Source organism: Centroberyx gerrardi, chromosome 1 (genome assembly GCF_048128805.1).
Source record: "Centroberyx gerrardi isolate f3 chromosome 1, fCenGer3.hap1.cur.20231027, whole genome shotgun sequence".
In the NCBI taxonomy this organism is placed as follows: Eukaryota; Metazoa; Chordata; class Actinopteri; order Beryciformes; family Berycidae; genus Centroberyx; species Centroberyx gerrardi.
This window is the reverse complement of record NC_135997.1, coordinates 6,840,499-6,867,660: the sequence shown is the minus strand read 5'-3', so window position 1 is coordinate 6,867,660 and position 27,162 is coordinate 6,840,499. Positions and strand designations below refer to the sequence as shown.

General features: G+C 38.3%; 3 protein-coding genes across 4 annotated transcripts in view; 1 reads left to right on the top strand and 2 right to left on the bottom strand.

Annotated features, from left to right (window-relative positions):
- adamts7 (a disintegrin-like and metallopeptidase (reprolysin type) with thrombospondin type 1 motif, 7) overlaps window positions 1–2,712 on the top strand; it is a 103,412-nt gene extending 100,700 nt beyond the window's left edge. The window contains exon 24 of the mRNA XM_071922485.2: window positions 2,510–2,712. Coding sequence (XP_071778586.2) covers window positions 2,510–2,658 — 149 coding nt within the window. The 3' untranslated portion in view covers window positions 2,659–2,712. The remainder of the gene's footprint in view (window positions 1–2,509) is intronic.
- A 4,217-nt stretch (window positions 2,713–6,929) lies between these two features.
- Window positions 6,930–10,303, bottom strand: calml4a (calmodulin-like 4a). Its single transcript, XM_071922483.2, has 4 exons — window positions 10,174–10,303; window positions 9,359–9,499; window positions 8,428–8,616; window positions 6,930–7,091 (listed from the first exon to the last, which is right to left on the bottom strand). Exons 2-4 carry the CDS (start codon window positions 9,423–9,425, stop codon window positions 6,994–6,996), a joined length of 354 nt encoding a protein of 117 aa, XP_071778584.2. The 5' UTR covers window positions 9,426–9,499; window positions 10,174–10,303; the 3' UTR covers window positions 6,930–6,993.
- A 436-nt stretch (window positions 10,304–10,739) lies between these two features.
- On the bottom strand, window positions 10,740–21,219 carry cln6a (CLN6 transmembrane ER protein a). 2 transcript variants are annotated; one of them, XM_071922477.1, is made up of 8 exons: window positions 21,059–21,219; window positions 19,711–19,828; window positions 19,469–19,567; window positions 18,283–18,471; window positions 16,655–16,710; window positions 14,795–14,917; window positions 12,120–12,401; window positions 10,740–12,025 (listed from the first exon to the last, which is right to left on the bottom strand). In XM_071922477.1, exons 1-7 carry the CDS (start codon window positions 21,112–21,114, stop codon window positions 12,131–12,133), a joined length of 912 nt encoding a protein of 303 aa, XP_071778578.1. In that variant the 5' UTR covers window positions 21,115–21,219; the 3' UTR covers window positions 10,740–12,025; window positions 12,120–12,130. The 2 variants fall into 2 exon arrangements, with proteins under 2 accessions (XP_071778578.1, XP_071778577.1); XM_071922476.1 differs by having other exon boundaries at window positions 10,740–12,022.
- Window positions 21,220–27,162: the final 5,943 nt, after the last annotated feature.

Below are 27,162 nucleotides of genomic sequence, written 5' to 3'. Positions count from 1 at the left end.
GTAGCGTTACTTCTTCATGGTTCTCTCCTGCAACTTGATTGGATGCTGTCAGATTGGTTCAAACAAAGTGGATCTGGGAAATGAAGTGTCGACTTGCTGGGAATGAATAGCGTTAACGTTAGTTGATTCAGGAAATGAAGGGAAATGAATTGATTCGTGGCACACTTTTTAAATAACATACTTTTTAATCTTTGGGTTTGGGGGAAGGTATCAAGTCTTTTCAAGTCAAAAGGCTCAAGTCCAAGTGAAGTCACGAGTCATTGGTGTTAAAGTCCAAGTCGAGTTGCAAGTCTTTTTTGATTTTGTCAAGTCGAGTCTAAAGTCATCAAATTTGTGACTCGAGTCTGACTCGAGTCCAAGTCATGTGACTCGAGTCCACAACTCTGGTTTCTACACTTACAAGACAACACGAGGACCCATAGAGTGTATTTGAAGTTTACTGATTTTTTACTGTAGGTATAGTCAGTCCTCTTCACGCAGATTATATGAGTCACAGCCCTAATGTTGATGAATGGGTTGATTGATGCAGCAGAGTGTTTCTGCAGCTGAACGAATCTACAATATATATAGATTATCAATATTATCAATCAATAATATAGTATTAACTTCAGATGTCACCACCCAACCCTTGTCAGAATGCTGTCGTCAAGGCCCAGGTGGAAACCGTTGTGTGTGTGTCTGATTGTGTGTAGACACATTCTTGTGAACACAATAATTCAAGGACAACACATGATAGAAACTTTATACTGACATCACAGGTTCCCCCTATAGAGAAGATCGTCTCATTAGATTTTGGAGTTTCCTTGCTGCATAAATCTGCATATTAATGAGGAAAAATGTGAAACTACTTTTTCCTTAATGTTTTAAGAAACACAGCTCATTTTAATACCATCCATGTGTTATGTGAAGACAAGTATGTTGACATTGAAATATTTGCTAATTAATGCATTAAGCCGTCTTTACACAGCTGACCCGGCTAAAAATGCAGAGCAACGCCGAGACAGAATTAATCATGATCAGTTTCCACAAGCGTTCTTTATCCACCTTTCACCCGGTGTGATCATCTTTACACTGTGGGAGGGGGATCTGTGGCAGCTACTGTATCTTGTGAAACAACGAATCTTGTGCAACAATCAACTTTTCTATTTTTTAAATAATAATAATAATAATAATAATAATAACACAGTTAATTTCTCACCAATGAATTTCCAGGATCCTACTCCATTCAGAAAGGTCACTTTTAAGGGTAAATGATCCGTCTCCTGGAGTATCCTGTGTAATAATTCATGTTATGTATTTTCAGTGACGTCAGTATGGTGACACTGACATCTAACTGTATATATGTTTCTACAGCAGCCAACACTCACTCCCATACCAAAGTAATTGGACAGTTCTCTAGAAAAACCTTGGTCAATTTGACTTCATTTCCTGAGGAAAAGCATGCAACTGCTGTCAAGATCACATGTAGTTACTGCTTTTATCACAACCTTTCTGTCTCAGAAAGCTCTTGTTTTATATTCAAAACTGATTTGTTCAAGGTTTCTGATATGTGTTTTGTTTGTTTTTTGCACAATTGTATTTATCATCACAATTATATTTCTGTATTAATACTGAATCAAATATAGTTAAACATTTTCTCAGCAGGTTTACACTACACAAAAGAAAACCAATTACAAAAATCAGTTTCTGCTGGTTTCATTCTCTTTCTTCTCAGCAATGTATTGTTGCAGAGAAAGAGTCTGGTTTCATTACTGAGTCTGCAGACTGTGAAAAATAAAGAGAAGTCCTTCTTATCCAGTTCTGCTGCTGTTGTTGATTTTAAGAGATGCAAAAAACAACACAGAAAGAAAAGACCCAAGACAGACAGAGACATTCTTTCCCACCAATTGCATTTGTTGATTTCTCATCTTAAAGCGCTGAACTGAAAGAAATGCTCAGGCTGTCTAAACAATGTTTGTGGTGAAACAAGGGCAATAGAGCACGAATGCCTGGGATTATTCACATCTGTGACTGTTCAACTTAAAGGCTCAAGGTCCTAACACATTTTTCTCTGCCCGTGATTTATAATGTGATGATAGAAAAGTCGACAGTGCATGAGTTAAAGTCAAGCCTAACAAAAGTAAAGAATGTTAATTAACTAGGGATGGAACTATATGCTTATCTCACGATACAATTCGATACGATATTGGGGTTCGATACAACCCCGATACGATGTAATAAATAAAAGTTCAATAACAACAAAGTATGACTGTGCAGAATTATGTTTATTTCTGAGACACAAATAATTCTAGCAATGGCACTGGCTTGCTAGAATGTAAACAACAATTTAAAAATGTCATTACAAAGTGCAAATAGCTAATATCACAATATATAGATAGATATTGAACTTCGATATAAATTCCCATCGGTATAATTAACTGTCTGTGTATTGTGGTTTTCTCTCTCTCTCTCTCTCTCTCTCTCTCTCTCTCTCTCTCTCTCTCTCTTTCCCCCTCCCTCCCTCCCTCAGGCACGGTATGTCTTCGGGATCGGCTGACATTTCGTTTCTGTCAGACGCTCCAGTGGCTCGGCCGTTGTCACTTGTCCACCGTGCGGACACAGTGCTGCAAAACCTGCAGCCAGCGTTCCCGTGGCAACGACCGCACCTCTCGCCGCTGAGGTGCAGTAAAGCAAGTAAAGGCATCCCAGGCGACCTCTGTCAAGCTTGCTTCCATACTCTCACAAACAGGCTGATGGCATTGAGAGACGTGCACTTTTTTCTCAGGCACACACATGCAGCATGGAATCATACATACACACTCACTCACACACTCAACTTCCAGCTGGAGACCCAAGATAAACACAATTTCACTGAGTGAGTGTGTATTCCAACTGTGCCCACTGTGTATGTGCATTTATCTACCATTCAGAGTATGAGGCATGAATCATCAGTTAAAATGAATAGCGCGCTCCTTTCATGATTTCTTCACCACTAGGGTCTAATTAATGTGCCAGTCCCGCTTCAAAATGCTGCATGTCTGTGCTGGTGAAATGTTATACAGGGCAGAACTTCCAATTGCCCTCCGGGGACAAATAAAGTTGAAAGTAAAAGTTCATCTAAAAAAATTTTTAAAAAAAGCATAGACAGATTGTTTGTTTTTTTTTGTTTTTTTTGCAAAACTATGAAAATGTAAATATTTCTTTGCACTTTCTATATTATATTATTTGACCAGAATGACATTGTAAGATTTCACATTTCACATTTCGATGTCGGAGAAATGCAGCTAGAGGAGATATTAGGGTCTCGCATCTGTTTTTTACAGAGCAACGAGAGGCACAGTATGGCTAGCTTACTAATGCAATTATTACACATGTAGCTCGACCACTCAGTAACCTTAAGGTTGGTACAATGCTTTCATTTGACAGCAGCAGAAACTGTACAGTCTATAATAAGGAAAGTTATGCAATATGCAAAGTGGTTTTACTTATAATGTGGTACAATTATTAGAAGGCAGAAATAAGTGCAGCGTAAATGCCTCATGTGACATTTATAAATACTTCAATACTCTTACTAGTTTCAATGTTCGATGTCTGTTGCAGCTTGTAAAAAGCTTTATGAAGTAGCTGCATCAGCAACACATCGGATTGCGTTTTTTAAAAGTCACAAGGCAAAATGTAAATGTGAAAAGTGGTGCTGCAGAAACCGCTTGGTGCTAGAGGCCACATGGGCTCCAGACATATTTGGGTCAGGTATTGGCAGGCCCAGTGCCTCATCTACTTGAATATCATGGAATTGGAGAAAAATATTGTGTTAACCACTCGATTGCCTCTAAATTGAAATATCAGTTGAATGCAACTTTTTTCTGAAGAGTTGTTCTTCGTTAAAATGGAGGGAATTATTGGAATAACTTAAGTGTTATTTGCCATATATCAGAGCGCAGTAGGTTTACAGTCTATTAAGGAAACGCCTCTTTATGAATTATGTATGTATTTTATATTTTTCTGAGTAATACGTTTTTATTATTTACAATTGTCTTTTTGTTACGGCAGATTAGAACTCTCACTGACAATCCACTCTTTGCCTGTTCCATTCATTTATGTATGCAAATGCGTAGTTAGTACTAATGCACATGTAGGCTGCGATTCAGGGATTAAATACCAACTAGTGCATGTTTGAGTATTTAGGCCACAGATTTATTTAAGAAAACATGCCTTTCCCAGCCAGGAAAATATGGAATAACTGTAGCAAATCTATTGCTATTTTGAAGAAAAACATCAATTCTCCTTCAAAGAAAAACATCAATACTACTTCACTGTAGTAGAATAAGATAAAATAAATTGCCTGGCCTATAGATTATCTATGAATAGACCTACGAATCAGTACACCATTTAAAATCCGCTGATTGAAATGTTTCTTTCATCTGAGATTGACATGCTTGTGATTTGCATATAGCACACACAATTCTGTCATCAAATGCCATAAAAGTCATGATGTAGATCCACTGCACTTCAACACAGAAGACAGCCACACTATTCAATCTAAATGAGTGATTAAAATTAACAAGAAATTTGCATAATTTCAGATGTTGCAAATCTTTTTGTGAACAAACCTGCTTTCCTCAGGCAACTGTAAACAATTTTGTTTTCTCAAAATTTGAGTGCTTTGTTTGTTGAGGGGGATACACAAGACTCACTGAAAAACCCATGCAGCCAAGTTACAGTTGGAGCGTAAATACACTGAAAGGAAAAATCCAACCTCTTACACCGTTAGATCTTCAATCTGTGATGTTCAATGCATTCCAGGAGTTTTTATGTGATGAAGTGTTGTAATTTACATTTTTGTTTTACCCACTTTCCCTCAACCTGCCTTGTCTATTTCTACTTCAGTTAGTGATTTCCTACATTTCCCAAAATGCCGTTCGACAAGCCCCAGAGAACAGGTGTGAACATGTTGTTTTCAGTCAAAGGTGGCCGAATGGGCATATAAATACAGCTAGCTTGGTAACAAATTTGTGAACACTGGGGCGTCTATGATTGCGGCCATGCCCCTTATTCAAAATGCAACATCTCCTGTGGCTGCATTGCATTATGGTCTGTTAAGGTTACTGTCAGTGGAGAAATTGGTATCTCTGCCTCTTCTACGATGGATTTCTCCCTCTATTATAGTTTATTTTTTGCCTGACAACAACACCTGACGTTTACAGTTGATGTTTTAGATAGCTGTCTATATTTGGCTACTTATCCACAGGAATAAGAAAAATACACCACCAAACAACAAAGTGTACCCAGAAATGCAAGGTACATCACAGTGTTGAAGTGTTTTAAGGTGGATTTTTCCTTTAAAGCTTGGCACTGCAGGGTAGGTGCTGGGAAAGAGCAATTTGGGTATTTCTCATATGCTGCCCAATTCAGTTATGAATACAAATGTCTTTTCAGACTTATATTTTATGTGGACTTGCACGTCAGGCTGCTATCTCTCAATTGCATCCATTAAGAATTGTCCTCAGGAATTCTCAATTTTATGTCAAATGAATTTCAAAGTGATGCGTTCATGTTCAGTTTAAACATATTCACGCACTGAAATACAGTTGATGAGTGACTGCACCCCTCTAACTTCAACTTTTCTTATCTTTTCACACTTTTATTGTGACTTTGTTGAACTGATTCTATTTCTGTACTTTTGAATTTGCAAAGAGTTAATATTTGTCATTTGATGGGTATTTTGGTCTCCAAAAGCAAGACAGCGTTGCAAAGAGGCTTCTACAGTGCTTACCTACAGTTACTGTGTACATTATTCATTCATCGAGGCAGTCAACAGCTTCTTTTGTTTTGGTTCTACAATCTGCGAACAAAATCTCATTTTAAACTCCATTAAAATGAATTGTTAATAAGCCATACAACGATGACATTTTGGGAAGAAAATGTTATTCTATTAGTAATCAGTAATGTGTTTTTATTATTGCACATGGATGTTTATACGTTGTGCTTTATACCACTCTAAATAAAAAATGTGAAAACAGACATTTTATGGTAGTGCAGTTTTTAAGTTGCTGATTTATTTCATCATGTCTCTGTCCCAAACACACAGGTCACAGATCTGAAATTCTTCTTAATAAATAATTATGCATGAAGCATTTGAACACACAGAACAGCCTAAATCTTTAGAGGATGAAAGACATGGCTAAGGGCTTTTAAGTCATTTAAAATAAATTTTCCAATGGAGTAATTCAGCCTTTTCATCCAGACTTCACGGCTCACACCACATGAGCAAATGGAATGGAGAATTTCAATTAAATTGAATTGTAATTACAACGCTAATGTGTATAGAATTGACAATGCCACGGCAGGAGGTACTTAATCATAAAAGGAAAGGTTTTAAATATCACTCAAGCATGCAGAGGCAAAGCAAATGCACATAATATCATATGAGTCACTAAGTCTAAAGTGAGTTTGAGGTGTTTAGGTTGGGGGGCAAGGCGTGTGTCCTTGTCGTAAGGGTTTTAAAATTTGGTCACATTATCAGAAGAAGAACTACATACCACAGCGTACTATTTAAGTGTTTGTTACAGTACATCACAGTGTAAAGCAGCGCTACACAATGTTTTCAATCTTAGGGGCAAGCTAATGTTTGTATGTGTTGTCTCAGTAGCCGGAAAGCAATAGTAATGCCACCTTTGGGTACATAATGTGGGAAATAATATTGGTTTAAATTAAAACTGTACTTTAAATACAAGACATGTAATGTATGTCAGGCCAGACAAACGTGATATGCTTTACATCAATTATACGTACAGTGCATGACCACAAGGTCTGCGCCTGAATTAACAATTCACAGTGAATAAAAATGAATAAAATCAGAGAAAGCTAAAGCTAAGAAAATTTTCAGTCTCATTAGTCAGGCGATCCATTAAACTGAGAACACAGTTCAGTTCAGTTCAGTTCAGTTCACAGACATTCAGCACACGTTGAGCGGTCTCCTTAACACAGCTGTGGTTTGCTGTCTTCCTTTGACACTCAGTAATCGACGGGTGGCAGCGTCACCAGCCGGGTGAACTCTTCGTACTTGACAGTTCCATTCGACTTGACGTTTGCCTCTTTGAACAGCTCATCCACTAGACGAAAAAGAAAGGGAAAACAACTCGATAAGTGAACTTGACGGGACAGAGCCTCGCCTGAAAACTCATTGGGGCGACTGTCTCCCAAGATCATTCAGGATTCAGTGGTAAACTGTGGTCAGGTGCAATTTTGGGGTAGTCAGTCTCCATTGGTCCTTGCCTGTGGGAGTTTTCGACTGCCTGACAGCTCCTTGAACATGTAGAATTGGCATCCATAACCTCTAAGCTGAGCCAGCCAGCCTTGTGAACAAGCATGACATTTCTGAATGGAGTTTTCATAAAATCTAATCTGCTGTGTGCATGGCGAAATTAAAGTGATTCTTCAAGTTCCAGTTGAGGAGGAATTCCACTCAAGAGCAAGAGTTCATAGACTTTGCGAACATGGTACAATCAATTATTTGAACATGAACAACTCTGTTGACTGTTGACATTCACCATTACTGTAGCTTTTGCCCAAGGACGTGAATTAGTTTTTCAATCTTCAGTCAAGCACCCAAAAGGCTTTTCAGTCCTCAGGAAGTCAAAAAGTTTGGGGTATTGCAGAAGGTGATGACGAATTAGAGCGACAACAGAATGTCATCATCTTCTCCACAATCGATTTGGTGAGGCAGCCGCTAAGGACATAAGGAGGAGGATAATTCAAATGGCTCTATGGTCTTAAAGGTCTATTGAGTTCTCTCTATTATTGGTGGCTTCAATATCTGCCACATAGTTTGGGAATCCAACCAACTTCTCGGATGTCTCCCCTCCAGCACCCATCCAGAGGCAGTGCACTCTAATACTCTGAATTAAATCTTTAGTTTTTTATGGTACTTTAGACCAATTACTTGTATGAATGTTTGCACTTGTAATATTCTATTTTTACACAAGTAAATCCTGAGACAATCTTTATTCTATTCATTCTTGGTTGTTATGGACTGGCCTTAATCTGCCTATATGGAAACACATCAAACTGAGGCCAACTCTGTCTGATTCCCTGTGTTGAGCAATGTGCCTAGCATGTTCTGGCGTTAGGAGCTCAGAAATACAAACACCACCAATGTTGATGCAAGAGATTTGGAAGACTATCATTATCTCTGCAGGGTCCTTGTTTTGAACGATGAGCTGAGTGTTTGACAACCCATTTTTTTATGTTTTGGCTCCATTCTCATTACTTTGGATGTGAAATGAGACAATAATTATAAGATGAGTACATATCAGAGGAATCAAGTACAGCCCCCCCCCCCCTAGTCTATTGTCTCTATAATGTGTTGGTGGCAGGTGGAAATGAACAGCTTTCACATCCTACAGAGGTTGCCAGTTAATTACAATTATCAGCCTTGTTTGAACCCACCTTCTTTGTTTGTGAGTTTCTCCCCCAGCATGGTGAGTTTGGCCCGGAGTTCAGACGCCTGGATGTATCCTTTCTTCTGCTTGTCTGTCATCCTCAGGGCCTCCAGGATTTCTGTCTTGGGATCCTCCTGTTGCATCTGTCTGTGCATCATGGTCAGGAAAGTAGAGAAGTCCAGCTCACCTGCCTTGTCTAAACAAGAATACAGCCCCAGATAGCATGCCGTCAAAATAATCTTGAAATGAGTACGTCTTAGTCAATAACTTTTGAAGTACAATATTGACAATATCATTTGGACAAGAACTACATAAGATGCAACTTCCAGAATATAACTGACTTCAAGGGCTATTAAGGGATAGAAATATTGATTGTGGTGCTGTTTTTGCTTGTACAGTTTTCTGTACAAGCAAAACAAAGTGTCTCCAGTGTTTGCATACTGCTTTCAAGGTAAAGAATCAAAAAGTGCAAAAACTAAATCAAGTTGTGCCTCTTAATGCATTGAAATATGTTTTAGGCTGGCACCTAGCTGAAATTTCCCATTACTGAATGCAAAGAATCACACAAAGATGCAGCTCTACACAAAACAATAGAATCACTCTGGAGGTGTTTTTGTCTTCAGAGATATGTGAATGCACAATCTGCAACCTATCTCAGTTTCCAGGGTGGAAATTCAGGGCAGACCTGTGAATTTGGGGGCTCAAATCAAACCACTAGATTTTCGACCAGAGTTACTGCTTATTTGCCTGCTGCGCACGTGTTGAATATGTGAATGAAAACTACATCAAAGCATTTCTCAGAGGCTTTTTAAACCTGTTTGAAATCCTGAAATTTGGCTTTGATGGAAACTCTAGTCTTTAATTACCATCTACACCATAAACAAGTTGTTGCAAACTTGATTTGTCCACAGGCAAATGAGTTATATCTTGCACTGTACCAATTTTGTGGACTTGGAGATGTCTGTCGATTTCACTAAACGTGGGGCTGGTACCCAGGCAGCGCATCACTGTGATCAGGTCCTTGGCGTCAATCTTGCCCTTCTGCCTCTTGTCATACAAGGAGAAACACTCCTTGAACTCTGCAGGGGAAATGGGATGTTTATCATACATATAGGATTGCACCAGTAGTTTTATTGTTTTTTTTTCCAAACTAAAGACCTTCCTTTTCACTCGAGCATTTTCTTAAATGAACACACTGTATTTGTACATTATGTTTGTTTGTATGTGTGTATGTAGGCTATATGTGTTTTTATGTGTATGTATGCATGGATGTTTCTGTTTATTTGCACATTTCTGCTGTTTTATTCTGTTTTTATGTAAAGCACTTTGAACTGCTTCTGTATGAGATGGTGCTATACAAATAAAATTGAATTGAATTGAATTTTAACAAAAATGTAATTATGTAGTCAAGAACATACTGCATATAGCCCATTCACCATACAATATCAGGTTTGCCAGTTTTTCAATTTAAGATTTTTCAAAAAAGGTGCATTTAATAATGGTTGGAGAAATGAGAAATACATTATCTTTAGTTCATAACTATATAAGGGTGCGCTAGATCACACTTTGACCCATGACTATCACACCGACATGTGCTTCCAAAACGTCATTTCCAATTCACCATCTATTTGTTTTGAAATGATAAATGTAAGATAAATGTATAACAAATAAAAACATTTCAGATTACCTAATAGTGTCTTACAAACATCTATAGTTAAGCTGGCAAACAACATTCAGTGCGGCGCAGCCTTACCATTGATTTGAGCTGGCGAGAAGAATTTAGCCTGCAAGGTGACAAAGAGCAGGAAAGTGAACAAAAACTATGAAGTCACATATAAAAAGTATATTCAAAAGGCTTAATACATATGATTTGCTGCTCTCACCATTTTCTCAGAAGCTTCCAGGAAGGAGAGTGTTTTCTGTGACTCACCTGTCTCTCCACCTAGGTTTAAAGTCCACCACCTGTAAGCCTGTGTGTAATTCAATATCTGTTGCTATGGAAACAGAGATACCAGATCTGCATTGTGGTGATATCACTTCCCTTTCCGCCCTTACAGCTGTAACAGAAGGATTGAACTAATTATTACAGTTCAATAACCATGATCGGTAGAGGACATATGATGCTAGACTGTTAATCATATAATCAAATAGACAATAGTTTGTAACCATATAAATTGATAGCTTTTAAATCTAGTTACCGTCTACTGGTTCTACAGGCAGCAGCTAAGTTTTATCTTGGCATTTAGGGGAAAATAATAAGCAGAAAACTTGCTGGATGATTGCAATATTTATTGATTTTAATGTTTAAAACCAGCGGCTATCATCATCATTTAATTAAGATAAACATGCAGAAAATCCAACCAATCACAGTGAGGGAAATGGTAAAACAGTAGGTAATAATAACAACAACACCACTTTCCAAGTAAAGTGATGTAAAACAAAGTAACAAAACAAAACATTAATAATCAAAAATGTACATATGAAACAACAATAGGCAAAGAAGTCCACTCAACAGTTAAAAAAAAATCAACAATAATACTATAATGTAATGACAGTAACAACAATATATCAGTTAAATTCAAGTTTATAAAAATTAGTTTTCATTCGTATCTTAAAAAAAGTTTGCTAACCATGTGTCCCTGATCTTTTGAAAAATGTAAAAATATCTCCAGTATTCACTTATCTTTCATTTTGAATACTGTAATACTTCACATCCCTTGCATATGGACAATGGTACAATAGGAAGTGTACCAGCCAGCAGCCTCAGACAACTATTAGCTATTCAGTGATTCAGTCATATTGACCTGAGAGCTTTTTGCGTAGTTCAATAAAATCCTCCTCACAAATATGACCTACATGCATAATGTTGTGCGGAGGCTAGCAAAGGTTAAGTAAGGTTAGATCAAGTGTCTCAAGTGTTTGTATATATATTTTTGCCTTGAGTTTGTTAGCAAATTCAATTTGTCATTCACTTCATATGGGCCAGACAAATAGGCACTTTGTCTGCTGTACTTACCGTCAAAAGGTAAGAACAGATCAGTGTTTACATCTTCCATTCAATGGATTTGAGACATTCCTATTAGAGCTAGTTGTTCTTCACAAAAACAAGTTTGATTTGTTAGTAGGTAATGATTAAGAAGCCTGCTGACCTATCTGGCTGTTAAAAAAGACTGAAGGAGGACTGTAACAGCAGAAAGGGATAAACATTTAAAAAGGGATAAAAATGTAATCAGGTTAGGCATCTTTTTCTAAAAGGGATTAATGCAAGATTTATTCATATTTATTCCTGCAAACCTGAGTCATTTGCAAGTGATGGACAACATTGGCTTACTTTTTGATATCTCTGGGCACATCTCAACTTTGAAGTGAAATGCAGTTCATGACAGATCTGATAATAAGTGCAAAGTCAAAGAAATGGTGGGAAGTTTCACCAAAAATAACACTTCCAGCCCGTTCAAGCCAACAACAACACGTATCAATACAAGAGACAAAGGAAACGACTCCCCATAATAATAAATGGCGGTAGCCTTTGTGTTCAACTGTGCGGATGTTCCACGTTGAGGATTTCCATTTACTCAGGCGATACCTCAGCCATTGGACATCTACTGGAAAAAGATCTGCATCAGTCAAGTCAAACTAACACGAGAGGTTTCACAAAAAAGAAAAGTTCAGCATTAGGCAAACCCAAAAGTGGCTAACCTGGATGTGACTCAGTGTTTGTCCTTGATGTGTAAGGTGTAGAAGGACCAGGGTTCTGGGACATAGATGAGACCCGGGTACTTGTTGCGGAGAACTGGGTCGTTCCACAGGTAGACCACCCACACCACCACCAGGACCATGGTGACAGAGAAACTACAGAACAGGAACAGGCCATTGCTGTCTGGGCTTGAGCCTTTTCTCAGCTGATGTATTACCATGGCAACCATGGCAAGGAACGTGAGGAGGAAAAGTTCAAAGATCTGTCCTTCGGTGACCAAGTACCTGCAGCAAATGAAAGAAAAAGCAAGAGATATGAGTGATTCAGAAAGCAAGGTACTGACACATTACAGCTGCACTTACTGCAGTATCCACAGACTACTGTTCTGTGGGTATGAGTAACTTAGTACATCCGTTTTAGGTTATCAGTTTCACTTATTTTTCAGCTATTAGTTACTTTTCAAATAAGAAAGTCTTAACTTTTGCAAAATTGTTTCCCTTTTTAAAGAGAGTACTGGTGTTTTTGTACCAATTGTCTAGCCTGCCTGTCTCCTTTTACATTATTCTTGCTGTTGGAGATATCAGCAGTTGTTTTCCTCCCTTCAGAAGAAGCCATTTGCTGCCATTCATTTTTGTAAAAGTATGATAATAAACTTCCAGACTTGAAAACTGTCAGAACTAGATAATACATCACAGTGAACGTGAAGCCTTTATTGGGTTTCGTCAAAGTTTCTGTTTCATTGTTATTTTATTGTGCGTGAGTTTAATGTTTTCATATCAGCGGGCGCAAATTACGTAACACTCTGCCTACTGTCAATCACCTGACAACCACAAGAGGAAATGGAAGTCATTTATTGTCCCTTACTGTCACATCCATGTCTTCTTATTTGAGGCTTGACACCATAAAGTTTGCATTTAAAAAATTAGTAAATGTTAAAAAATGACATACAGCGTGTATCGCAAAATGATTGGGGAAAATGTTAACTAGAGGTAGACAGGAGGTAAATGGACTCTAACTCTAAATGACACTGGTATTCTCCTTTAATATTGTTGCCATTCTTATCAGGTGCTAGCCGGCTTACCAATTGTTGCAAGTATTCATTCACATTATAAGAATGTTATTGCCGACTGTGACTTAGGGGCAAGTGCCAGACTTTGAAGGAAAGCAAACAGCTTATCTGAATGTGGAAAGCTTAAAGAAAACTTTTGTGGACTTGGATGCACGCCAGCCACTGCAAAAACTTAAGGAGCATGGATCAAACACACTCCATGAACTTCACTTTGCAATGCAAGAAAGCCCCATTGAATGTATTTAGCTGTTAAGTTTCATTTTTTATTTATTTTTTCAATCATTCATTCATTTCTATGCGTCATAAATAAAAGGTATACCAGTGACTGAGCGTTTACATAATCAGCCCTGTGATACAATAATAACTGAAGGCTTTATTATTGTGCATTGTATTGCAGGCTATCTCAGTCTAGCCTATAGCAGTATTTATAAAGCCATACTGAGAAAGCTTCGTCACCATGACTGCCATTATATTGTTTTTTTTTTGTTGTTTTTTTTGTTTTTTTCACCTTTATTTATTCAGGGGAGTTTCACTGAGAGCAATGCTCTCTTTTTCAGGAACGCCCTGATCACATTCACACACATTCACACCTGGAAGCTGACCAGTACAACCACAGTCTGATCTGCTGGCCACTGAGCAGCTCCACTGGAGCAGTTGGGGTTAAGGGCCTTGCTCAAGGGCACCTCAGTGGTGGTAATGAGGGAGGGGCAAGCGCTGCTTTTTTCACTTTCCCCACCCAGATTTATCCTGCCGGTCCGGGGGATTGAACCGACGACCTTCCGGTCACAAGCTCGCATTGTAAAGGCAAATGTATTATATTGTTATTGTATTAAAGTATTATATTGTATATTATAGTATTATAGTATGTATATTCTATTGCCATTGTGTTGTAAATCTGTGTAAATCTTGTAATTTCACATATCTATGTGAGGAATCTTTATATTCCCATATCCTTGTCATTGTTACCCATTTTATACTGCATTTATTTTAATATTTTTGGTATTCTTTCGTTGCCGTTATTTTGCAAACCCGAATAATGCTGTATTCCATACTTTTCAATAATACATTCTACCTAACGTGATGAAATGGTCGGTTGGTCGGTGTGTGTGTTTATATAATCCCCATTTGTTATATTTTTGTTTATATTCTATTTTCTGTTTTGAGTGTGTTTTTCTTGCTGTATCTTATCGTATCTTATTATCAAGATGATTCTGAATCAGAGGAGGAAGATAAAGACTGGAGGCAGGAAGAAGAGGGAGGAAGAAATTAATTTTCATGGGTCAAGTAGGCTACAAATCAATTATTGTAATTATTGTAATAGACGGGTAAAGCATCTCTAAAGCTGGTTCAGTGGATTCCTTATAAGCCACCATTTCATTTGAACAGACTCATTCAGGCTACTGCCAAGGCTAATGCATGAAATACACTGAACAAGGGTTTTTTTGTGTGTTTTTTCTTTTTGGTAGCACTTAAGTATTCTCTGCTTTACTTCTATGGAAGTAGCATTTTATCCTAACAAATTTCGTTGTCAAGTTATATTCCCCTGCACTGTTGCTAGCAGGGAGGCGAGTCACAGCAGGTTTTCAAAGACGTGCGAAGGCAACTGACCAATAGTAAAGAGCACTTGGTCCCAGTAACAGCCAACCAGAGACTGGAATCTTCTTTTGTTCTTTGGCTTGGGTGAAGCAGCCAGTGAAGTACAGGAACAGAATAATGAAGAAAGGAATATACCTAGAATAGAGCGAGATGAACACTGTTAAAAATTGCATGGTTATATACGGTTATATAAAGTATTTCTTTACACGGAGGATCATGCAAAAAGTTAGCTAAGAGGTATGCGTTTATAATTCCATATCATTCGTTAGTGATGCCTAAAGTTGGGTTCACACTCTCATCCAGCAAACTTCGTTCCGTCGGTCTGTTAAGCCTCGTCTCCTCCAGCCAGGGTTCAGATCAAGGCCAGCGTCGACTATCTCTAAAACCTGGACAAACCTGGCAGGACAGGAGCTGAGCCAGACCCCTTTAACAGCCTGTCAGGCCCGGCCAAGGCCAACATTAAGCCCCGGCACAAAGGATGAATCGTTACTGATTCTGAACTGAATGTTCCTACATGTCATGGAAAGGTTTTGTGCAGAACAGGGTCTTAATAGTCAGCGGTATTGAATTCATGTGCGATATCCGCTTCTCAAAATAAGTAATTGGGAGAAGAATAAGACAGAAACTCAACTGTCTGCCATTTGTTCACTCTTCTCTCGCTCTAGTCAATAAACCAAAACTAAACTCTTAGTTGAGGTGTGCGAGATGCACTAATTTGCAAACCAGCTGTTTTGTGGCTGGCTCACTGTAAATGTGTTATAAATTGAAATTTGTCACATAAATTCAATAAAACCAATCAGCTAAACACTGGAGACTCAAACTAAACCATGCCATGTCTATAGCCCCCAGCCGGGCTGAACAGAGCCAGTAAAGAAAAGGCAATATAACATGAAGCATGTTCCTACCATGGTACAAGCATCCTTTTTACAGTAACTCTCCACATCTGCAATTTTAATAGTAACACTCATAAACCCAAAGCGGAAATGGAGAGATTTCACTGGAGTGGCCCTCCTATCTCACAAAAGCCCACAACATACGCAGCCATTAATTAATATATAATGCATTTTATTCTCTCTTTGCAGTTTTGGATTGATTTAATCAGAATTTCTTTCAATCTGTCTTCCTTAATTTTAACTGCGCCATGTAATTTTAGAAAGGTTTTGCATCATTTCTAAGAGCACTGACTAGGATTGTTATCAGAGGGTGAAAAGGAGTCCATATCCTACACATATTATCCTACACATATTAACTATTATGAGAGTGAGAGAGAAAGACAGGCGGGAGGGAGAGAGATGCCCCTCTTCTCCTCTTGCTTACACAGAGAATAAAGTAACCCAATTCTAGCTCAGAATGAATTTATATTAAACCAGAGACCAGACAGCCTTTCTCTGATTCTCTCCCTCTTTTCTTGTATGTTGTGGGATCAGCACTCCATCCTCCAACAGTCAACAGCGGCCCATTAGTCTGTCTATCTCAGTGTGTTTTTTGTGCTAAAGTCTTTTTCATGTTGAGAGTTGGAAGCAGCCACAGTTTCCAGCACACTTAGTCGCAGTTTTTTTGTCACAACACTGTCTGCACACTGTCTTTGTACTCTCCAAATCCACACTTCGGCTTCTCCTTTGATTGGTTGCCTGCATTCAGAGCGGATTCAAGGGACGCAACATTCATTAGAATCAAATTTATCATTCGCCTAATCTGATAATTGAAAACGGGTAACTACTTTGTGGTCACTCTGGGCCAGGACAGCATTATATCTTGTAATTAATTATGTTCCAGTCTTATTTCCAGCACTACATATATATATATATATATATATATATATATATATATATATATATATACACACCACCCATAATTGTCTGTAACACCTACCACATTAAATGTCCCAGGTGTTCATCATAATAATAAAGCAGCTCAAAGGAGTCGATCTAAGAAGAAAAAACAGAAATGTTGAATCATTACTAGAGACTCATAGCATCAAATAATCTCCTAAACAGGCCATTCAAAAATGTTAATAGGTTTGCTTCAGTGGCACAAAAGTAATTTTTCATTGGTAGGCAAACAATGTAGTTCTCTCTAACTTATGCAACAGTGCCACCTATTGCTGCAACAGCATTTCACAATTTTGATACAGCATTGGGTTGAATTGGCTCCACAGGTGAACAACACCACTCCACTGCATTTATAAACTCCTATAAACTTTGTTTTATCTCACCTGCATGAATTTGTAAAATGTTCCTCTTCTTTGTACTAACAAAGATAGAGTAAAAAGTATTCACCCTCTTGACTTTTAGCACATTTTCTTGTGTCACAAAATTATTTAAAATACATTTATTTATTTATTATACATCTATTCTATCAATTTGACTAAATAAAATTCCAGTAACTAAAAAGTAAAAGTACATCTTAAATAAAAAATTATTTAGCCCCTTCCCCTTTCAAGATGAAGTAAGTTTCTCCTACATTTCATTTCAATGTTTTATAAATCTTATAAATCTATAAAATTTTATATCAAGTCCCTTCAAAACACCTTAACTCAATTTCACAGTGAAGGTTATAGTCTGCTTTACACAGTGCTGCAGCACAGTGTGAAGTACATGTGCCACTTATTTATGGCATTGGCATTAGCTGTGATCAATAGACAAATGACGCATTACAAATAATTAATGCAACCCTACATGTGTGCATATCTAAACTGACAGTATGCATGACTGCAGCCATGGGCTTCAGACTGCGCTATGCACCACAAAATCAGGATTTATATCTTGGTGAGAGTCTATAATTTTGCCACTGGGAAACGAGCAAATATTTTTGCATAAATGTGTGTAGGCTTAAGGACAACTGGTCTGGACTTACATCACCAGATTTTGACTGTTTTGCTTCAATTAGGCAGCATCACACACATAGAGAAGACTGCATTGAAAACACCAAGTCATAGTTTCTCAAAATATTAATTTGATCACACTAATCTCAAAATGTTTCTTCAGATGTCAACTTCGGTGTTTGAATAGTAAAACATCTTGTATAGTCTGTCTGTCCTTAAGCTACAGTTCAGTTGGCTTTGATGTATGGAAGATAGAGGGAAAAGTACATATGTGAGTGATCCAGGTCTTACTGAAGTGTTATAATTATAATAAATATATTATCAAACACTTACAAAGGGGCACAAAGGGATGTTTTCTGAGCCCAAACCAACCAAATGATATAACTGAAAGATCTGTATGCTACAAGTCAACCCATGCATCACTAATGGTTATGTCGGGGATTATTAAATGTAAGGACACCTATTTACATTAAATGGGCCCTTTGGTTGGTTCAAGTAATTTAATGTGGGAATGCAACAAGCTTTATGTGGCATTGCAGACTACAATCCAACTTATAACACCGTTGTGATTGTGTTATGGAAATGACACAAATTTTGGCAGCTTCAGTATTCAGTTTTTTGAAGTAGTGCTCTAAAGTGCAAAGCCCAAACCCAATCAAACAAAATGAATCCCTACCAGTGAGGCCGGTTTGAGGTCTTTGATGATCGGGTTGTCCCTGACGGACAGGTGGAGCTGGTAGCCGCTCAGGATGAGCCGGTGATTGATGGAGTCTCCCACCAGGTGGATGCTGGCTCCCATGACAAAAGTGATGATGCAGAGGTAGACCGCTGAGCGAGGCAGCGCCCTGGGGCTGCGCTCAATCAGCTGAATGGAGCAGGAACACACACACACACATTACCGATCATCCTATATGATACCCATCTTAAAGCAATAATAACGAGATTCTTGTTTTGTGATTTTGGTGACATCTTTGGCAATATGCGCTCTGCTGTGGTGTTTCTGCACTGCACTTCCCAGAGATCACCTGTCAATCAAACTGTGTGTGAAGTTTGAGTTTCTGTCTGTTCAGTCATGGTGGCTATCGCTAGTCATGCTAACCACCCAGTTCTTCTGTCTATTTCAAACAAACCGCTGTTGCTGCTGCTGGAAACATAAAAAGCATCACTTACTATGCAGCAGAGATTTTTTTTCCTGGTGTTGTGCCAAAATTTGCCAAAATTATCATAGGGGAAAGTCGCCTAATAAATGACAAGTGGATTAATGTAAAGCCTAACAACTGCCTTGTAGAAACAATGGATGTTTGTGGTTTGGGATAATTTACGAGGCAATTTACGATTTACGATTAATTACGAGGCAACTAGGTATGTTACTCTTTGTAATCCCGTAAAATGTTATTAAAACATTAGTTTACCATTTGAAAGCCAGCAATAGGAAAACAATACACAAAATTTGAAATGATATTGTTTTCTTCCCTGGCATGAAAATCGAGGCAAAGACACACCACTGGGGAAGACACTTTTTATAGGGGAAACATATTTTGACACTACACCGGGTTAAGACCTTCCAGACAGCGGGTGTTAAGAACAGCAAATGTCAAAGCTTTCATGAACTGGGTAAAGGTTGAATCACTATTGTGTTAAATCAATCAGCAATAGAGAGTAGAAAAACGGAAATGTATTTTTATGAGAATGTCATAGATTATTACTTTAAGTCGTTTTCATTGGCATGTATGATGTAGGACTCTCCGTTTTTTAATAACAGGCAGTGGCAGCTTCTTGTCTTCCATACTTAATTTCCATGTATACTGCTCTCCTTTAGCTAATCACTTTGCTGTGTTCAGACCTCTATGGTTCAGACATACCTTGAGCATTAAGAATGGTGTGATGACGTTGTAGGCCATGTGGAAGTAGTCTCCAGCACTGGGCTTGTTGAGGGGAAACCACTCCAGAGGAAGGATAATCTAATACACATGATATCAAGAGATTATTGGTGTTCACTGTTCCATGAACTTGGGCATAACTGTCCTTTTTATGACCGTTTTTGCATTTAGATTAAGATGGCATGGTGTGCGGATTTAATGATATGTGGATCGTCCTTCCTTACCATGACAATAGGCCTTCCAAAGTCCAGTATCCAGTTCTGCACCGTGAGACAGAGCCATAGGTCAAAATGGAAGTGTAGCCTTTTCTTTGGTGGCACTTTTTCCTTCGCAACAGGTTTGCTGTCAACAGACGTTTACAGTGATTGGAAGTCATTGTCATGGGGCAACACAAGCTCATTTACAGCAGCAAATAACAATTCAGAGATTAACAATTTAATAGAGTTGTGGGGAATACTGTGGTAAAGGAAGGTGTACTACTGCAGTAAATTCACGTTTAAATAGCCTACATGTTTTCCTCTGCCATCCTTTGCTTGCCATCTTAAATGTTAGTCTGCTAATCTCATATTAAGGAAGGAAAGCACTGTGTTCACAGATAGTTGAGTGGTTAGGTGTGTGTGCCCACTGGCCCCAGCTTTCTCTCCTGTGTCTCCAGTACTTTATCTCCCTCTCTTGTGTGCACTGTCCAAATAAAAATACTAAAAAGTGCATGGATTTCTCACTCTCCTTTTTGGAGAAAAAAGAAGCAAATCACATACAGTATATAGCAATGTGTGTTCACAACAATTGTGTGCGTATATTCTTTTTTTCTTCCCTGAACTCATGTTTAGAAAATCATAGTCAAAATGATTTTCGCAGAGCATCAACTTCAGGATAACCAAGAGCAACCTCAGGACCTCTAGATCTATCTACTAAGGCCTTTGTCTTTGCGGTGCTTCTCCAGAATCGCTTGGCATCATCATGTGCTTCACACTGAAATACATGTAAAAAAGTAGAGCCCACAATCATCCAGCAGGAACTATGCTGGCTCAGTCATGTCGTTAGGATCTCACAGGATCCTGTATGGCCAGTTAGACCAGGAGGTCAGCAGATGGGGAAAAGAAGCAGTTCAAAGCAGTTCAGCTGATTGCTTCACAAAGTAAGAGCTTAATCAGACTGGAGGGCCTGAAGGATGCTGCTGCTGGCTGTAATAACTGGTCACTTAGTAGTGAGACCAGCCTGGAGAAAAACAACAGAGGAGAAACTGCCAGCACCATCAGATCTGTTTACATGGTCCCTGCTGCAATAAAACACCCGGACTGTACAGCCAGAGAGAAACTAAAGAAGTGGAAGTCACCTTCTGATTCTGGTGGACAACCATGACCAAGGAAGTGTGTATGTATGTGTGTGCGTGTGTGTGTTTTACTCACTTGAAAGTGGCAGTGGCAATGACAGTGACATGCAAACGAGCAATAGCAGAGCAGATACTGAAGACTTAACCGTTCTTCAACCGACTGTCCTCCTCAACTGACAACAAAGCCGCGGTTGCAAAGGAAACTATAGAGATTATAGCCAAAGCCCAGAAGCACAAACCTATTTTGTGTTGTCGTCTGGAACTCGTTGCCTTGACGTTTTCGCACAGCCTGCATTCTCGGTTCAGTGGACTCAAACTCGGTGGTTTGGGTATTTCTGACTCCACAAACTGCAGAGCTGTGATCCTGTGGGTGAAAAGTTACAGGTTTGAAACTCGCTGTTTGTCACTTCCTAGTTGCTGCCTTGGTCCCGCCCATCCGCTCAATCTACCAATCATATTGCAGCGGAAGAATTCTGAGAACCAGACGGGGAAACTTTACCCTGAGTTCTGTCTTGTAGGTAAATTAAGAAATTTAGAGAAAGAGCTCTGGGGAAAACAATAAGAGACTACCCCATATTTTGTGATGAAGAATCAGGTAACTCCACCAAATATTGATTATTGAACCCTTTCTAAGCGAAAACATTGCTATTTTTATGATTTATTTATGGATATAAACTTGTTTAGTTTGCATTATTCAGTGAGATTGTGTATTTTTGGTATTTTGGCCAGTTGTCAGTTGTTTTCTGCAAATAAATGCTCTGAATGAAAATATTTTTGTTTGAAAATACAATCAAATGTGATCAATATTTCATAAAACAATGTCAAAAGTCAGATTTTACAGACACATACCCATACACTGTGAAACCAAAAATTAAACTGTAGAATCAGCCATTCTGGCAGATAGCCAACAAATGTATTTACCTGTTTACACTGAGCAGAAGGCAGGGAAACACCCTGGACAGGTGTTGAAATTTGGAGAAATGGGTTCTGATGGGTTTTAAAGCTGCCATGAAAAAAAGACACTAGCCATATTTAAGATGGAAACTAAAAGTGCAGACTACAAGATTTCTGAACAATTTTTGAACATTTGCTAGCTCAAACATTTTTTTGCAGTAAATACTTTAACATCTGTCTGATATACATAACACTGGTTGTTTATGCTAACCTATTAGTTTGTACAGTAGGTCTGGTTAAAATCTTAGTGTCTACTTACCTTGGCCCTTTAATTTGTTGGTATTTGCTATGGTTAAGTGAGAATGATTTGTCTCATTTAGGCAAAGTGAAAAAGTTTTTAAACTGTATGTCCCTTACAAGTATCGTAGTAATCGTAATACTGTACACCATCAAGCAATGCTTTTTCATTTGTAGTCTTCCTTTTCAAAGTTCTTGTAATTAGAGGATGCAATTATTCGAGCAAGAATGTGCCTCATGCTGTGTGGAATGCTATCACTGAAAATTCAACCATCTGTTATATGCATTTCAACTGAAAGCACATACAAAAAAAGCCTGCATCTGTGTAAATTGAGGGCCTGCAGACCCTGAAGAGCTACCAAGAGTCAAATATTTGTTATTCAATTCTCCAGTATCAACCTAATCCTGTCTTCAACTAATCTGAATATGGATGTAGTGCACATCAATTCATTATGCAGCACTGAGAATAAACACCATATTCTCTACCTGTTTAATGATGTATTATTTGAATTTGTAAATTACCCTTCTCTAATAACGTCATAATCCTAACTGGCTCTGTGGATGGTGGGGATTACACTTTGACTGGCAGATCTTCGGCCTCCTGCAAGGAAGGCTCAGCTTTAATTGCGATCTGTTGCACTGCATGCAGAAAAAAAAATGTTAATGCAAGAAGGGCATTTTCTTAGTGGGAGCAACAAGCAGCTACTGTTGAAGCAGTATTACTGGTGCAACTATGTTCATGTAACACAAACTGCTAGGAAAGCCCTGCTTTAATTAACAAACTGCTCTTCTACCTCCTTCTCTCGCTGATGTGATGTTTTTGTTTTATTGATATGATGTGACTTCTTTTTATTGATGTGATGTACATGGATGTGATATTGTGTTAATTGGTGAGACCAAAAACAATTTTCCTGCCTTGGTGCAACAAGGACTATTCTATTCTATTCTATTCTATTCTATTCTATTCTATTCTATCTCTGCTGACCAGCCTTTTGCCATAAAGAACATCACATTACTTGATTGATGCCATGATGGAGGGCCAAAGAGGACTGAAGTCCAGCTCAAGCTAAGTGCTACAAGTTATTACCTCCAAATGCTTGAGGATCCCTTGACCTCACCGGCCGTTACACACTCACCTTTTTATAGTAAGGGCATCAGACATTTTATAAGGCCATTAAACGGATAACCAGTGAAATAAAAATCCAATGAGCCACTTCAGTCGTAGCGGAAACCTCCAAGTGTGGGTCATATAGGTGGAAGCAATATTTGCTGAGTAGCTTATGTTGGAGATTCAACTGACCAAAGCTATTACTGTACATCTTTGGGAAAGGGATAAATCGATAAACTGTGTTAACATTAAAGCTGCCTATAGCCTTTATAGTTGGCCAGACTAGCCAGTGGCTCCAGGCAGATTTAGATTCGTACACATTATGTCCAGTTCACTCACAGATGAGGCATCCTGCTCACTGCAAACTCCATGGTAAAACTTTGCAATAGTGGTTATCATGAGGGGAACTGACAAGGGAATAATGAACTAAGTTAGTCCAAAGTCCAATAGTAATTTGGTTGGTATTTACATTTAATTAAACGATGCTTTCTACCTGACTGATACAGATGAAAGCATAGTGAAATATGATGTTCAGTGTAATGATCTAGAGACTTCACTTGGTCTATGGTCTATGGTCTGAAGAGGATGAAGCATATCATTTGACATGCAGAGCACATAAAGCTCTGCAGCACACCTTTTCACCAACCGTTTGCTGTCTGTCTACATAGACAGCAGAATACACGATGAAATTAAATGAAAATATTTATCGTGTCGGTGGCTGCCCCTTTACTAGCCAACATGGTGGAGAGCAAATATTGGTCATGTTGGAATTTTCTCTCAGGTGTGGAGCCTAACTACAGATGTTAATTGAACTCTGTATTTCATATTTCATATGTACTGGAAGGTAAAGCTCCCAGTTTACCCACCTGTTTCAGGCTGACATCAATTTTTTTGAGCTAAATTTATAGTATGCATAAGAAGTATCAAGTTGATGTGAGATATATAAAGATACAGTGTTTTAAATAGGGAAAAGCATAAATTAATGCCATAATGAAAATATTATTTGTTTGTATTGGTGTTGTAGTTGTTTGCTTTATGATAATCACAACTGGAAGTTAAGGTTTACTTGCTTTTTTATTTACCACCACATCACTATGTACGTGCGTGTGTGTGTGTGTGTGTGTGTGTGTCTGTGTGTGTGTGTGTATCTATCTAGCCATCTGTCATCCATCCATCCATCCATCTATCTATCTATCTAGATATATGTAGATATAAATAGAGATAAATGTATATAAATATGTATATAAATATGTAAATATATATTGATATAGATTTTTAATATAGATATAGATAGGCTGTAGTTAAAGGAATAGTTCACCCAAAAATGAAAATTTTGTCATCATCTACTCACCCTCATGCCAAATGAAACACAGGTGAAATTTGTTAGTCCATATAACACACAGGGAGGTTGCCAGCACAACTTCGTAGCAGCCTTCTCCAAAACAACTGAAGTCAATGGGGACCAGTTCTTTAGAGTTCCAAAACAAAAACAGCCAAACAATCACACTGTGAAGAGAAAGACCTATACACCATTATTTGTTGCAAATCAATCAGCTGTAGTTAAGATTTGGACTAAATTATGATGTAAATATACTGTAGGTCTTTTTGGCACTCTGAAGAACTGGTCCCCACTGACTTCAGTTGTTTTGGAGAAGGCTGCTATGGAGTTGTGCTGGCAACCTCCCTGTGTGTTATATGGACAAACTTCACCTGGCATGAGGGTGAGTAGATGATGACAGAATTTTCATTTTTGGGTGAACTATTCCTTTAAAGGTAGATAAAGTAAAGAATGGGGCTGAGTCAATATTGATGCTAGAATGAAATGCCACACGTTTTCCTACACACATCCCTGATATCCCTCTACCAACAGAGCAGACATTATTGCACTGAGAATATATCGTCCCCATCCGCTTTGCCTGTTTTTCCTCTGGATCTCATGATATTCTTATAGTTTGACCTGTTATAATATGAAAGAGATAAGCCGAACTCCTCAGAGTACCAGCCCACATCCTAAGGCATACAGGACTATTCAGCCATGTGCCATGGAGTGCAGAGAGTCTGCAGGTTTTCGTTCCAACCAAAGACCACAGCAGGGGATTTCACTGATTAGTTCCTCCTCTCTGGTTGAAGGCGAACTAATCAGTGAAACCTGCTGTAGTCTTTGGTTGGAACGACAACCTGCAGACTCTCGGCCCTCCATGGCACACGGTTGAATACCCCTGTCCTAAGGTTTGTGCACCAAGTTTGTTCCACCAAGTTGAAAGATTTAAAGCTACTCCAGGCAACTTTGCATGTTGGCAACTCCAAAGGGCAGCAAGAGGGAACTGTTTGAAAAACTTGAAATACCCAGAAATCATGTGATGTGATGTCAGTAAACTGCACACAGCACGCTCATGTTTACCAACCGGCCGGTCTGTGATGCTTTATATCAAAGGAAGCCAAAGGGACGAGAGAGATCTAAAAGAAAAGATCTAAGGTTGGCGAGTCCAGTTTGTTGGATGGAGCGCTCACTTGCTGCTGTTTAGAAGATTTCTGTTGCTCTTAAGTTTTGATTTGTCACTACCTGTGCGAGGGAGTGACCAGACCCAACACCACACTTTCATTTGGGCAGATAGGGTGAATCAGCAGGGTCTCAATTAGGGGGATGGGATATTCTTTTCTAATCCAGCTCCACTTTGTGAGTCAGGCTGATAAGGCGGGCAAATATTTACCAAATAATCTTGCCTAGTTTAGCTTTAAAGTATCTTTCAGGCCATAAATCAAATAAAGGGATATTCTTGTTCAGTAAAAATGGAATGAAAATGAAAATAATAGAGAAACTGTTATATTCCATATGAAGTATATGGGCAATGTTGATGTTACATTAGCTGTTAGAGTAGATTTACATTTCTATGTAAACCCTACTAACCACTGAATAAGCTGCCTAGAAGATAGCAGGCTTAAGAAAAATATTCAAAATTGAATTAAGCTGCTCAATTAATCCTTTTACTTGAAATGCTAAATTTTATGGAGCAGAATTTCCCAGTTTAAATTTCCCTATTTTCCAATGTAACAATCTTATGTAACAAATTTATGCATGTAGTTGCTGGTGCTGAACAATATGATTTAACAATAATAACCCTACTCACTCACTCACTCACTCACTCTCTCTCACACACACACACACACACACACACACACACATTCAATCTCTTCCTCACCAATACACGCAATCATCCACTCACATATCAATAACATATTCACAACTGCAACTATACAAATCCTGTAAGAACACAACCATTCTCACATGCACAGCACACACAACTGGATGTATTGTTCTTACTTGTATGCTTTCTCCACACACACCCTTTGTTATTTCTGTCTATTTGTCCTTGTGTCTTTTCAAATGTCCTAGAAGTATTTTTCTCTTTCCGTTTTGTGCAATGTCTTGTTTTTTCTTGTGCATGTAAATGAAATAGGTTACATAAAGCCCCGTTTATCAAGTCAAACACCAAAGATTTGTACAGATGAATGTGACAATGTTAAAAAGGCATGCATGTTTCATTTATTTGATAGGTTTTAAACCAAGTCACACAGCCACAGACTAGAAACAAATCTCAGTGTATCTGAACTGAGCTCATTATAGCAGTGCAACGTTATAAAGAGTTGAAGCTGTAATTCTGTTCAGTGATCAGCAGATGTCACCTCGTTTTGCAAAGTGAATCCTGTTCAGTGTCTTTCTTTAACTCAACATTGAATTTTTCTCAGCACCCCACTAGTTTCTCATTCTGTAAGAACAAATATAAAGAAATCGAGTAAAGTATATTTGATACCCAAATGAATAGTAACAAGAAATAGTCTTTTACCATTCAATATTGTATTTTCCACACATTTTTACAGGTTATGCGATTTTGCTCTGAAAACCAAGTTGATCCAGTAAAGAACACATTCCACATATAGGCCTACTTCAGAATATGCTTATATGTTTCAAAATATATATGTAAGTTAGATGACATTCATTAGAAATATATTTCTGACGGGCCAAAATATGTTTTGCACTTGCAG